The 14,098-nt window shown below is 35.5% G+C and overlaps 1 protein-coding gene across 2 annotated transcripts in view; it reads right to left on the bottom strand.

The window, feature by feature from the left end:
- Positions 1–287: 287 nt before the first annotated feature.
- Positions 288–14,098, bottom strand: part of LOC148816145 (retinoic acid receptor RXR-alpha-A) — a 134,190-nt gene continuing 120,379 nt past the window's right edge. For both annotated transcript variants that reach the window (XM_088940598.1, XM_088940597.1), the window contains exons 7-11: positions 9,662–9,791; positions 6,091–6,223; positions 4,056–4,147; positions 1,256–1,361; positions 288–746 (exon numbers count right to left, since the gene is read on the bottom strand). In XM_088940598.1, the coding sequence (XP_088796724.1) occupies positions 599–746; positions 1,256–1,361; positions 4,056–4,147; positions 6,091–6,223; positions 9,662–9,791 (609 nt within the window). In that variant the 3' untranslated portion in view covers positions 288–598. The remainder of the gene's footprint in view (positions 747–1,255; positions 1,362–4,055; positions 4,148–6,090; positions 6,224–9,661; positions 9,792–14,098) is intronic.

A 14,098-nucleotide genomic window follows, 5' to 3' on the forward strand; every position in this document is an offset into this window, starting at 1 on the left:
AACAGAACATTTAAGGGAAAAGGCTTCAGTCTATACCTTAAGACATTTGCCTTTTCATTTCACAAAAAAGGACTGTGCTTACATGTCTCCCTTATGAAACAGATTGCCAATTAATGGAAATCAGAATCGACAGGTAACATGACCTGCAGGTCTTTTTTGGTTCCCGGAGATGTGATGACAAAGAGGACAACCGGCTTCCACATTACTTCCAGTAAAAACACAGGATGTCTGCCCCCACCTTGAAAAATGTTTAAAATCCTATGACAAATTCAGAACCACAGCATGTATGTCAATATATGTACGTTTTTTGTATTCTTTTTTATAATCCTTTTTCACCTTAAAAACAGCCTAAAATAGTTCTACATACATCTTCTTTTCCCCCCATTCCTGTCCATCACTTTTTCTCTCTCATATATAAGATATATATTTGTACAATATATAAAACAGACCCACACGCTTTATGAAACTGACTCCTTTTACACACATAAAGAAATGACCAGGGGGTCCAACTCTTTGTGTTGCGGTCATCAAATAGTCCACATGATTGCGAGATAACGGCTCCTTCTGCGAGCTTGGGCAAGGTAAGCCAGCCTCTTTGTTAGGTCATTTGGTGTGGTGCTTCCAGCATTTCCATTAGGAAGGTGTCAATGGGCGTGTCTCCTATTAGCTTGAAAAAGAAGAGGTGCTCCAGACATTTTAGGCCGATGGAACGCAGGGCAGGTAATCGCAGTAAAAGCTTGGCAAACCTTGCAAAAATTAAACAAAGGAATAGTTTAACATTATATGTTCACATTCCAGAGTAACATCTCTATGTATGTTAGATTATGATTATGACATTTCTTAGTCAAGACTTAAAGGTTACTTGTCCTATGAAGTATAAGACCTAACATTTTAGCCGGTATCTTTACACCTGTAATACTATTCACTTATCTAGTGTTAAATAATACTGTAGTGCTATAGGACAATATTATCATATTTTGCAATCTTTTAAGGGTCTTATTTTGATGTAACCCAATAGCATGTTTTAAAAAATTGGTCAGAACTGATTAGGAATCACTTTAGGAAGCCAGTTACACAGATAAAGTCTTGTCTGCATTGACACAATGTTTCCATCCACAACAAGAATGGTTCTAGGTCAACATTGGCAATTGCTTTAGTTGTTCACATATATTATTAATTGCTTGGATCTGAAGAAGCAGATACAATTATACAATTTTTACAGACAGTTACACATTGAAATTCGGTATATACTGACCTTCCAGGCTGTTCTGGGTACTTCTGTTTGCAGTAGGCTTCCAGTGAGGCATAGACTTTCTCACGCAAAGCCTCTACTTCACTGGGGTTTGAAAGGCCTTTGGAGTCTGTGCAGACAGATGAAATAGCATTCAACATGTTCAATTAAACAGCGCTTCAAATAGGCAACATGATATATGCTACTTATTTTAACTGCCTATCTACTGCTTACTAATATTACAATGCAGGTTTTTATCAATATTGTAAAACAAATTTTATTTTGAACAGTATTGTATATACCATATACAAGAGGTTGTGATCGATTATACTGTAAAGAATTATTCAATGATAATCTGTTAAGGAATGATTAACCACCTGTGTTTCTGGTTGGATAGACCTGGGACAGACATACAAAAATCATCATCAAAGAAAGCTAAACACTTTCAGTAAATGCAGGATCCCTGTCAGAAGTGCGCCCATTGTGTATTACAAAAGTCAATTCTTTCTCGAAAAGGCTCAAACTATTCCATTCTAAGGCACTAAAGTACTGCTGACACTGCTAGTATTCATTTCAATTGTAGATGTTCTCTGTCAGGCTTGAGGTGGACAAAATATCCAGTAAGGTGCTCATGTGATTTGCTGTGACACAAGTGGTGTCCAACTGGATACCTTTCAGGCAGCTATCTACACAGTACCTTCATGGTTTTTCACAAAAAGGTAGAATAATACTATGGAAATAATGTAATGTAAGTCATGTGTATTTTTCACAGGAAGAAACTGATTATTTTCCCAACACAAGGACTAACAGCTTTCAGAGCAAGACATTTGTTGTAAGAAAGAGAAGTGAGGAATAAACAGATGCAGACTTGTGAAGAACACATTTTCTGAGGTAAATGAGTAATTCTAGAGACAAAGTTAAAAATCATATAAAGGTAATTCTCTAGTAAAAATAAATCTCAGAGCATTAGTAATTGTTACACTAAACAGAAAGTTTAGTTTTGTTGGCAGCTTAAGTTAGTCATCTCTTTTATGATATCATATCATATACTCTTTTGCAGATATGTTTCTGACTGGCAGCTTTTCATTTTGTGTTGTCTGAATGTGCTGCTTTTCCAGTGAAATGCTGTAAACAAAAATGCATTGGTCCAGCTACTGTACATAATTACCATGTACCTTAAGCTCAAATGACATTCCTATAGTCAGGACCATTCATTTTCCTGCATGGCATTTCTAATAAAGACAAGGTTAAAACATTTCTTGTTGGATATGCAACAAAAGCCTACAGACTGAGCTACATGAATTAGTATAGGAGTTCTTTAGCAACTAATCATTCTGAAAATTAACTCTGAGTTTGCAAAATCTATTGATATCCAACAAACGTTTACACAGTGAAATCTGTTTATTAGTTCAGCAACTTATAATAATAATAATAATAATAATAATAATAATAATAATAATAATAAACTATTTATAGAGCACCATTCATACAAATAGTAGCTTAAAGTGCTGTACAAACCAAGCGTAAAAATAAAATCTTAACATTAAGAGATATACTTTCAGTTGTAAAGGAAAACACAGTAATGCAGAAAAGAAAGAAATAAAAATTAGGAAACTTCACAGTATGAATAGAATTTTTGCTATTTATTTGTAATTTGCATTCAGTTTTATGTCTTTGCTTTGCCAGCTTTTCTATGGGGAAGTGTGTGTTAGCCAGGCACACACACATATTTAAGAAAATTTAGTTACTGAGGATTTTTTAAATGCTTTTACCTTTAAAATTATTTGGGGTTTGGATTTAATTGCATGTTTGATTACCATTCCATAGAGCACATTTCAAGTTGGAGCACTATGACCAAGTTGCACAGCCATGTGAGAGGTGATGCAGTATTAAAAAGGGCTTTGAAAAAGCTCTACATTTTGAAACTAGGCCAGGAAAATCAATTTTTCACAAAGGCAGATTGAAAACTCCAGTACAGAAAAGCCTGTCTTCCAAGGATGTATCTTGCATAATGATGAATTTACCACCTGCAACTTCTTAGCATGACTGTTTTTAAAGAGGGTTTCATATCCATGGAAAACATACTTTTAGCCCAGCTACCAACATTTGCCAGAAATCGTTACTTATTGCTTTGTGATGCCAAAAGCATTTTGTTTTGTGACACAATGAAATATTGACATTTAAATGTATACAACAGCTAGAATAATAAATCATTATTCATGGGGAACACATGTTCTCACTTTCAGATTTTCTTGCTCATTATTTTTTCAACTCTTGGTTTTAGATCATAGCACTGACTTGCATGGTTCTCTGACAACAAAACCAGAAATGGGAATCCCGAGCGGCTCCACCAGTCAAGGTGATCAAAGTGCAGGTTGCACCCTTTGACCTGGAAGTAGATAGTGCAAACCTACAGGATTCCCCATGTACCAATGCAGGCAAGACACCACTGGGATAGGAGCAAGCATTATTCAGCTACAATCTCAGTGAGGCTGTGACACCTGTGTCCGGCACCTACTGTAAATTTGAAGTGACATCAGTGAAAGATACGCCTCTCTTCTAACTGATGCTAACTCTCCCATAAGGCACTGCTCTACTCCCATAAGGCAGCCTCTCCCTTGTTGGCTCTAACAACTGGGTGTGTCAGAGCAGCAGATCTGCAGGTACTCCGCTTCCCCACATAACATAGGAGTCAAAAGTCTTAATACAACTGGAAAATAATCATTGGATATAAACAAAAAAACCTAGCAAATTAAAACAGCAGGCACAGCTTAGCTGCACTGCCTTTTGTAGTCAAATATACAGAGATAAGGTGAATATATACCTGGGTTGAACAAGACAATGGCTCTCAGGCATCCCAGTTCTGTCTTGTCCATCTGCATGTCTCGCATTTTGGATACTAGTTCTGTCAGCACTCTGCACAGCCAGGGAGAGGAGAAAAACCAACAGCAGGAACAGCTAATGAGACTGGGCAATGATGAAAGCACATGTCTCTGGTTTACATAATTAAAAACAAGCATATAAAATATTTACTGACCCTCCACCTCCCTCAAACACACAGAAAATAAAACACAAGTTAACAAATACATTCAAACCCCATGCAGTGGATTCTGTTGCTCTTATAATAGCTCAGTATTATAATTACACAGCTTTTTTCCTGAACAAAACAAATATAGTTGAGACATCTAAAGGCTCCAATAACAGGGGCCCAATTTTCCACTGTGGGTAAATAGCCAATCTAATTACCTCAGGAGGGCAGTGTGTCCTTTTTGCTCTCAGTTTAAAATAAAGACACAGACACTTTAGATAAAACATCTGAACACACAAACAGTATAATAAAACTGGAGAACATACATAAAATCCGTTTTAATAATTTATCTTTTGTATGTTATAACTTCACAATCCTGCTGTTTTATAAAATATTTGCTTCTGTTACATCACAAGTACTACACATGCTGGAACCTTTATGCCTACAGCCTTGGATTGTATTTACAGCATATTAAACTATAAATAAATAAAAAGTATCTAAATCAACACCATAGTGTTCCACTTTATGAGGTAGCATTTGACACCACAGACTTCTTTAGAACACACACATAAACTATACATTTGCCATGTGGAAGGACATGACTAAGAAGGTCTTGAAATTAAATTAAATGGAAAGCGCTGTATAAACTCTACGAACCTACCTTGCTCCACACTTGTCTGATTCCTTTGTTTAAGCAATGCATTGTGTGCTGTAAATGATCCCCAGTTCTCGTCCTTCTAATTCTGATCAATTTAATGCTCTTTATAAGTGAGGCTCATTTTCAAGAGTTATGGCACTTTGATTAATTTAATTTGCCCCAGGGACCACTGAAAATGGAATGATTAAACTCTTTAAGTTATCCTATCTATTTCATTGGCCATATGCTGTCTAACAGTTGCTCTCTAGAGAGCTGGGTAATATGCTGCGATCACTGCTCTAAATCTAAAGGGTCCTCATTTTAATAGTTCAAGGTCCTTTCAGTGATTTGTAAGAGACTGAAATGGTATCCTTAGAAATGCTGGATTGCAAATTAAAAAGTAATATTTTTATATACTTCACTATCTTGTGTTAGAATACATTAAGAGGGCTCTAGTTCGCTTTGACTTATTTAAATTTTTTCAGGAACTAACTTAAAGTCCTGTTCTCCAGTGCAGTGCAAAGATTTCAATTTAAACTGTGCTAATCTGTGATCTTATCTTTCCGCTTCATTGAAATATTCAAAAGATTATATCCAACTGAGTCTGACTATTTGGAAACTGGAAAAAAACACTAATAATTTCTAAAGCCTTGTGTTTTTATTTCTCAAGAGGCAATGTCTTGCCCTAGGGAACACCCTGCTGAATGATTCAATGACCTTGGCTATAATGGAACTATAAAGGGTTTAGAAATGTGATGGGCTTCTCCTGAGAAAGTGAAATTTCACTTTCAGGCAGAAAATGTGTTATAAATCTATAGCTCGGAGCATTAACTGTGTCTCTTGAATATAGAACCATGGCGCAAAGCATTATTTCAGTAGTTCAGTTAGATCCTAATGAATGCAATAGAGGGATGAAATGTATTAGAGGTTATTTGGTGTAACTTGCCTAACTGAGGAAAGGGCAGCCTAGCTGCAATGATAAAGCTGATTGAATCCTCCCTCACTATTGTGAGGAATGAGCTAGGGAGCTGTTGCAAGGATGTAGATGGGTTGGTGGCAGGGCTGCAAGAGGAACCGCGCAAAGTCTTGAAGTTGAGTATATGTAAAGGAGAGAGGGATTAGGATTAGGATTAGATTAGGATCTGACCTTCCAACCGAACTTCTGTTATAAATTCCATAAAATGGGAAACACACCTGTCAAAGATGGCTCCCACCCCTGCACTGTGTGCGCTGTTGCGATGGACATGGAGGCCAGTTGCTAGAAGGATTCCATCTTTAACTGCTATGGAACGGTGTGAAAATGAAGCAATTAAGAGTTCGTTCCACCCTGAAACAAAGTTTAAAAACAAGAATGAATGTTTTTAGATCTATATCTTTCACTTAAAGGGAGACAGCATGCACTTACTCATATATATCACCGTACATTTAATTTAACTTAATTAATTTTCAGCAAGTGGGCTTGATCTCAGCAAGAGCTATGGATTAATTTATTAGTTTAATTTTTAAGTGTACATGATATTAACATGTACTATAAAAAATCTGTTTTGCAGTGCGTAATGAGAAATAGTGACTTCAGATGTTGCTAAATTAAATTTGTATCAATAAAGCAACATTTAAACTCTAAATTCTAAAATTTCTTTATAGTAAAAATGATAAAAAAAAATCTGTTGTTATAGCCCAAAACAGAAGAAACCTCACACATAAAATTATTTTCACAACTGCTGTTTGAAGGAATGAAGAAGCCTTGATCATTTGTATGTGTGCAAAGATGTCCTGAGTGGACAAGTGTGTGAAAAAGTTTTTTATTTTCCTTTTAATTTAGAAGGTATTATGTTTCTATCATACGGTATTAAAATCTAATTTTTAAAAAAGAAACAAAACTAATGGTGTGTTTCAGTAAATAGGACATTTTGCTTTAATGACTGTTGTAACACTGATGCTTTTTATTTAGATCTGCAATGTTTTACTTTAAAATGTGCAAAATAAAAACACAAGACAATCTTTGTGCTGTGTGCCAGAAATGATGTAGTCTTTGCTGTAGTTTTAATGACTGGGCTCCTTTAAATGTTCTGCCTAGCAACATATTCTATTTTCCCCCGTGTTCTAAGAAGATGCTTTTATCCTGTGAGACTGCAGAACTAAACAATTTATTAAAAGACAGCTTGAGATCTTCTGAAAAGGCAGATTCATATGCAAGTGCTCAGTAACATCATATAATTCTTACTTTTCTTTTAATAACTTATAAAAGCAGAAATGGACAAAATATTGGTTTGGTTAGCAGCACTTCTTCTGCACATACTGTATACAGACATTAAAAACATGGCTCTATCAACTTGAACTTGAAGGCTGACATGGGAAGAAAAGATAAAAACCGAACAACAAAAAACAAACAAAAAAACATTTAACTGTTCCACCACTCAAAAAAAAAGATAAATCAAATTTAACCAATTTGACAAACACACTCCCCTTCCCTTTCATTACATTTTCCTCTCTGTTGACTCTCATGCCAGCACTCCTGTCTTGTCTCGCTATTAGCTAAGTTTTATAATGTAAATTTTTCATTTTCAAATCTTAGTAAAAAGGCTGCAGGGGTGGCTTTCAATAATGTATCAAGCAAGAAGTTAAAATGCTAGAGGGAAGCTGAATCACAGTCCACCACTCATCAAATCAGAACTCAAACAGGCACTCAGTCACACTTGCTCTCCTGATGACAGGACAGGCCCCTGCAGGAATACGACTCCCCTGATGAACCTTCTGAAACACCTAGAAAATCACAACTCCCCCTCCCCCAAATCCTACCACAGCAAATGTCCTACAGGAGGCCAGGGACAAAAAAATACAGCAGTCTCAAAAATATAACGTCTTCTCCAATTCATTACACACAGAACATCAGCACTTTAATCACACAAACCTCACAATCATGCTAATTGTGAAGCAAGGTGAAAGGCAAAAGGAGGAAATTCCATCATTTTTCATGCAGACCACACCTGAAAAAAGACTGGTGCTAAAGGGGATTACCAACCCGTTACGTTTTCTACTGATGTTATTTGAAATTAGTAATGAAAACTGCAGGGAAGCTTTACATTTGAATCAACTCTGATTCTGGGTGATGTTGTAAATCATTGTTCAAATCAGCGTTGCCTAAGCTCTTTAGTGAATCCAGCCCTTTCAACAGAACAAGCCTTTGTCTTCACCGTCATTCTGACACCAAAAACGGAGAAGTCACAGGTAGGGTTGTGACATATGGTACATACACATGGGAGAAGGAAATGGAGCTCTCTTCAATGACAGAGCTCTTCCACAAAGGGATCCTTCTGTTTTCTCTTTGTGTGAATGAGATATAGAGGAAGTGCAGAGAGACAATGAATTAAAAAAAAACAAAAACCAATCTGTAAATCTAAAGTGGATGTCAAATATAAAGCAAAACACTCAGGACTCCTGATCCAAGGGTTGCAGGTTAAAATCCCAGCTGAAGTGCTGCAGCTGTACTCTTGAGAAAGATACCCTACCAGGATTGCTTTAGAAATGGATACCAAAAAGTAAATATAAAAAGAAAAATAGGCACTTGTAATAAACTTCATAAATGAATAATTTTAATTTATTGTAAAAAATCTAATGTTTTTGTTTGCATTCCTAAATTAATCTTATTCTCTGAAATGTTGGCAAACTGCATGACATTTTGGTCCGATATTCTCTTTCACTAATACTACAACTTAAAACTCCCATTAACTGATGAATGCTCACGTTGTTCTGTTTTATCAGGTTGAAAAACATTAAAAGCCCTGAATCTTGCTTAGAAAAAAAGAGAGGCACAGAATCCAGAAACATCTCTTATATGCAGACATTCAAATTAATTAACCAGATGCACTGAACTAATTGATACTGGATAGATGAACAATTGAGATTTTCTGTCTTCGATGTCAACTTTCCTCAGAACAATAGACCAATTGCTGTATCACAACATCTCTTATTTATTTAACATAACAATAAAATGATTGTCTGCAAGTCATGTAAACTGCTGCTGTTGTGTGAAGTTCCTGCATGCCTAATACCAAAGTAAATAATCAAATTGCTATGGCAGAAGATATTCTTAGGCACAAGGCAAGAATGTGTCCTTGAAGATCTCATTTTAACATTTCCTTCTCTTTTGATTTTGTATGTGTTTCCAAGGGAACTAGATTTCGCATTATGGCTAGGGAAAATCTAAACTAAGATAATACGTAACACAAGGATAAATATGGTTTGAAATGTTTTGAATTAAGGTTTTACATGCTTACGGAAACAATAATAAGTAAAAAAAAATACCTTTATGGTTTTCTGTGAAAAGAATGGCTTTGGATAAAATAATCTTTATTGGAAAAGTAAAAAAGTATTTCTTTATTTTATTGGAAATGCAGCTAAAAAAACCCTCCAGCTGATGGCGGGCGCAAAACAGCAGGAGCACTTGTGTTTCCATAGTGATGTCGGTTCAGGGTAAAGGGTCACTCAACAGGTTCAGGTAGCTATGGAAGCAGGTATGGCTGGCATTTAGATTCTGAAGTACTAAGCTCTGAAGGCTCTGAAGACAAAGACCCTGATATTAATTTCCCTTTTGGGCCTTTCAAAAAAAAATACAAGTAAAAATTAAAAATCTGTGCTACCATGAAGAGGTCTTTCCAAAAAACTATTTTAATGTGAAAACAGATGTACAGAAACTCTTATTTGAATAAAAGGTAAAATATTTCCTTTAGACACAAAATAAAGGAGAAATCTGCTCTGGACCCACCTGCTCGTAGGAGAATGACTTGGTCGTCAAGTGGCAGTTCCGAGAAGTGTGGGATTCTCTTTGCCCACTCTACAAGTGTGAACAGTTGCTTATCTGCTGCTTGGCAAATGTTGGTGACAGGGTCATTAGGCTGCAAAAGGGAGGAAAAAACAAGGCATTAATGGTGTATCTTAATGGACAACTGTACAAAAAGGAACAGGTAAAGGTTTATTCCATGCTGAAAGGAAAAGAGACTGTGAAGGACATCAGTCGAAAAGTTGTGTCTCTTTTCTTTTCTGTGTGGAATAAACCTTTGCCTGCTCCTTTGTAGCCTACACACACTGATACAGCTATCTACTCGAACTGTACAATAAGCTGCAATGAAATACTGTGTTTTTCAAAATGTTCTTATAATGCTGAAAAAAAAGAAAAAGAAAATTTAGTACTCATGCATCCTTGGACCAAATATTGAATCATGTCCATTCATTGTAAGAAAACACACCCTTTGTAAAAATTTATTTGCTAACACTACAGTATACCTCACTATCACAATGGAAAAGTAATGCCACTGCATTACTACCACTGTGATGAGTACTGACCTTAATCTGTGGTATATGACAAAGTATTCCAGAATTTGTTTCAGCATTCAGCTTTTTATAATAAAAAAACATACTTTTTAAGGAGTCTTTTCACAGTTTTTAAGTAAAAAGATCCAGAATACTGATCTCACCCCTGCATTGTAGAATGTACATTTGAGACACTGGGGGACTTCACACCCCTTCCCAATGTAGAAAATGTGTATGTTTCAATGGCAACAGTATTACAAGCAATGTGACCTCAGAGAATTGAAGGCATGCAATATATTTTAGCACAAAATAACACTTTAAATAGACTATAAGATATGAAGTAGGTGAGAAGCAAAATATTTCTTGATTCTCACAGGCATGAAAGGGGCTATTGTTCAAAAATGCATTGACCAAACTACCCTTCTCAGGTTTTAAGTCAAGACTGTTTGGCTCAGCCCACAATAAAACCACCTCTCTTCAACACTGAGGCCTCAAATCTACTCAAGTCATTAAACTTATACACAGAGGAGGAAGAGAAAAATGTAAAACAAATACTGATTTTGTCTTGGCTTTTGCAGGAAATACCTAAAAATGAGCATAAAAAAATAGCAGGCATTTTTTCTGTCCTCTGTGGTATTTCCTGAAGAAGACACAGTAAATGCTGTATTTTTTTCTACCTAAGCTGGGACTAGACTAGCTCATCAAGAAGTATTACTTTTAAACAAGTATACTAGGGTTGAGTTAGAAATGCATGTTTCTGAACGCTGACACCTTTTAATAATCACCAACATCACTTTAAAAAAAGTTTCATAATGAACAATGACATCCGAGAATCACATGCTTTGCAAATTTTTAATGATTGTTTAAGTATAATAAGTTTTAAAATGTTAGCTTAGCCCACACCAAAACCATTGTGGACATTACGATAGTAAATGCTGGATGGAAACAGGGCCAATTAGAAAGCATCAAGAGGCCAAGAGGAAGGAACCTGAATTTGAGCTGGAGGTAGGATGCCAGACAGACCATGGCCCAAGAAGATGACATCAGGAACAGCAGGGGCGTTGGACATCGGTGAACAGAAGCAGAATAGACCAAAGAAGAACATGCAATCCACATAATGAGTGTGAAAAAGTGAGGCGATCATGAAACAAGATGCATATTTTGTTTTGTTCAGTCTTATTTTTCTCTTTACTGTCTGTCACGTATAGAACAATGTGTCAAAAATGCAAGGCAAACGCAAAACGAAAAGTGTACTTTTCTTACATTCCATCTTGTTTTCTCTTTCCTGCCTGTTATTTGAAGCACAATCTACTGTATGTAATGATTTTAGTGGATAAATGTGTCAAGAGGTGTGTGCATTAGTTAATAAGATCTTTTAATTAGGTATTAATATGACTACAAAGAATTTTCAAAAGTAATAATTTATCCTTAATGTATAGTTTCTAGAGAAGTACTTTAAGAGTGACTGTTGAAGAAAAAGAACATTTTTGCAGACTTATCCATCGTAAGTGAACTGAACGCCCAACCAAACATCTATTATTTCCAGGTGACAATCAGACACCAAATAGTAAGCTTTGCTTAAAACCCTCATTGAAGAAGATAACCATGGAATAGCTAATTGTTGACAGTCTCACATTTTTAACAGGTTTTTATAATAAAAAAACATACTTTGATTCTTGGAAATGAAATGTCAGCAAAAAGCTATAGTTAAATGCAACTACTCTTTAAAGATGTTTCATGTTTTTATTTTAAAGTATTTAAAACAACGTACTTGAGAGCTGAAGTACAAATATAATACAGTTTGTTAAACAACACGAAGGTTTGTAAACATTTCAGGAGCTCTAAGTAATGGATCTCAAGTGCCAAACTTCAATCAGCATGTAGAAGACATAGAAAAAATCCCTATGTCTCAGTAAATAAATGATAAGGAATATTTGTTGGTTCACCAAAAAAAACAACTGTGTTTGTGAGAACAGAACATGATGTTCTGCTTTATTATGGTGTGACATCCACCAGTATTTGAATTAGTTTAATTTGTTTAGTTTGCAATTGAAATACAAAAATGTTGAGAATTGGTCCCTACACAAAAGTGCATTTAAAACCAAGAACAGGAGGCTCTTCTTTACTAAACCAGAGGATGTTATACAGTATATATCGAAATAGGATCTGAGATGGACGTCAACAGGGGTTAAGAAAAGGTAGGTACTGTAGGTCTAGCTATAATTCTTAGAACAGTGAAACATGAGCCAGAGGACACTAGCTAAGTTATGGCAAAGTGCCTTTGAAACTGAGAACAGATGACACTTTTTTACTCAAAGGGGTGTGGGAGTATGAAATAAGCTACCTAGTCATGATGGGAACCCTAGCTTTTTTCATGAAACAGCTGGATGACATCCTCAGATCAATTAGCTACCAATTACCGAACCGACTAGACAAGCTGAATGGCCTCCTCTCATTTGTAACTGTTCTTGTGTTCTTACATATTTCAGATAAAATTTACCATTGTATATATATTATCACACAAAACTCCTTCATATCAGAGTTCCAAAGCTATATAACAATAGGCAATGGTATATATTGTGCATGTTTTTATGTACTTTTAATAACCAGAAAAAATGTAAGATTGATAAGATAAAATTGTCTTATCAACTACACACCCCAGTCCTGTACTACTTTTTGTTATGACAGAATAAAACATTCAGCATTTATTTTTGCTTGTCCACCTCTATTTAGCACAAAGAAAGAAAAAGCAAGCTAGGAATTTGAGCAAAATAGCTGTAGATTGCAGGTTTAACTGGACATGTCTGCACTTGTTTTACAACCTCATTTAAAATGTCAAACAAGTGACCCCTCTCCCCACCAAATAAGAGCAATATATTTTTGATAGAGTTCCTTTTACCAGTATGTTGACACATACTGTAACACATCAGTTTGTACAACTGAAAAAACTCAGCTTGCACAATAACAATCCACCATTTTATTTTCCAAAATAAAATCAGAATGCAGGAAAGGAAAATCTTAAATGAAAGGAGGCCTGATTATTATTATGCAGTATCTGTGGAAGTTAGACAGTAAAAGCCTTTTTCACAACTTTCTTTCCCAATGCACTCTACACCAGCAAAATCTTCAAGGATCAGAACTTCAAATGAGGTTCCCCAGAGAAGATTAGGTTAAGACAAGGGGAGTTTATCTAGTGCATACACTTTCTTTTTCTTCTTCTATTCCCATATAGATACACATCTGCTGTCAATACTGTTCTGTTTGAATCACACACTGACATCTGCAAAGGAAGAAAGCAAGACACTTGAATGCTAAGTTGATTTGTCAGGTATTTCTACAGTGGAAGGAAATTTCCATAGCTTTCTGCAGGAAAAATATGACCCTCTAAGTCCATGGTAAAAGCTTAAGATGTATTGAAATATAGAGGTGGAAATGCAATGTTTCAGTACTGAAGACCTCACTATGTACGACATAACAATTATCATTGCAGAGCATTTCTAGATTTTAATTCATATTCATTTTTCTTCTTTAAATACTTTTCTTTCACTTTTAGTTGTACTCAAACATTCTCCTTTGAGTTTTTATTTGCAGTTAAAAAAGTGATAAAGCAATAAGATAAAAACATAAACCAAAACATATGTTCACTTAATTGTTTTGCACCTTCTATTCTTCTGTTCAGGGTCATTCCAGAGCATAAGTATACATTACACTTCATATATGGTCTTGTGTACAGAATTGAATCACAAAAATGAAGCAATACACTTTAGAATTCAGTTTATTTGTAAGGAACACACTGCAGTCTTTGCAGTGATAGACTACAAGTCCCAGAGTTCTGGTTAACATGGTGGCTGTTCTAAATAATAGATGACAGACTTTTCTACTTTGTTTGTGT

This window comes from Atractosteus spatula, chromosome 23 (genome assembly GCF_055471065.1).
Source record: "Atractosteus spatula isolate fAtrSpa1 chromosome 23, fAtrSpa1.hap1, whole genome shotgun sequence".
Classification (NCBI taxonomy): domain Eukaryota; kingdom Metazoa; phylum Chordata; class Actinopteri; order Semionotiformes; family Lepisosteidae; genus Atractosteus; species Atractosteus spatula.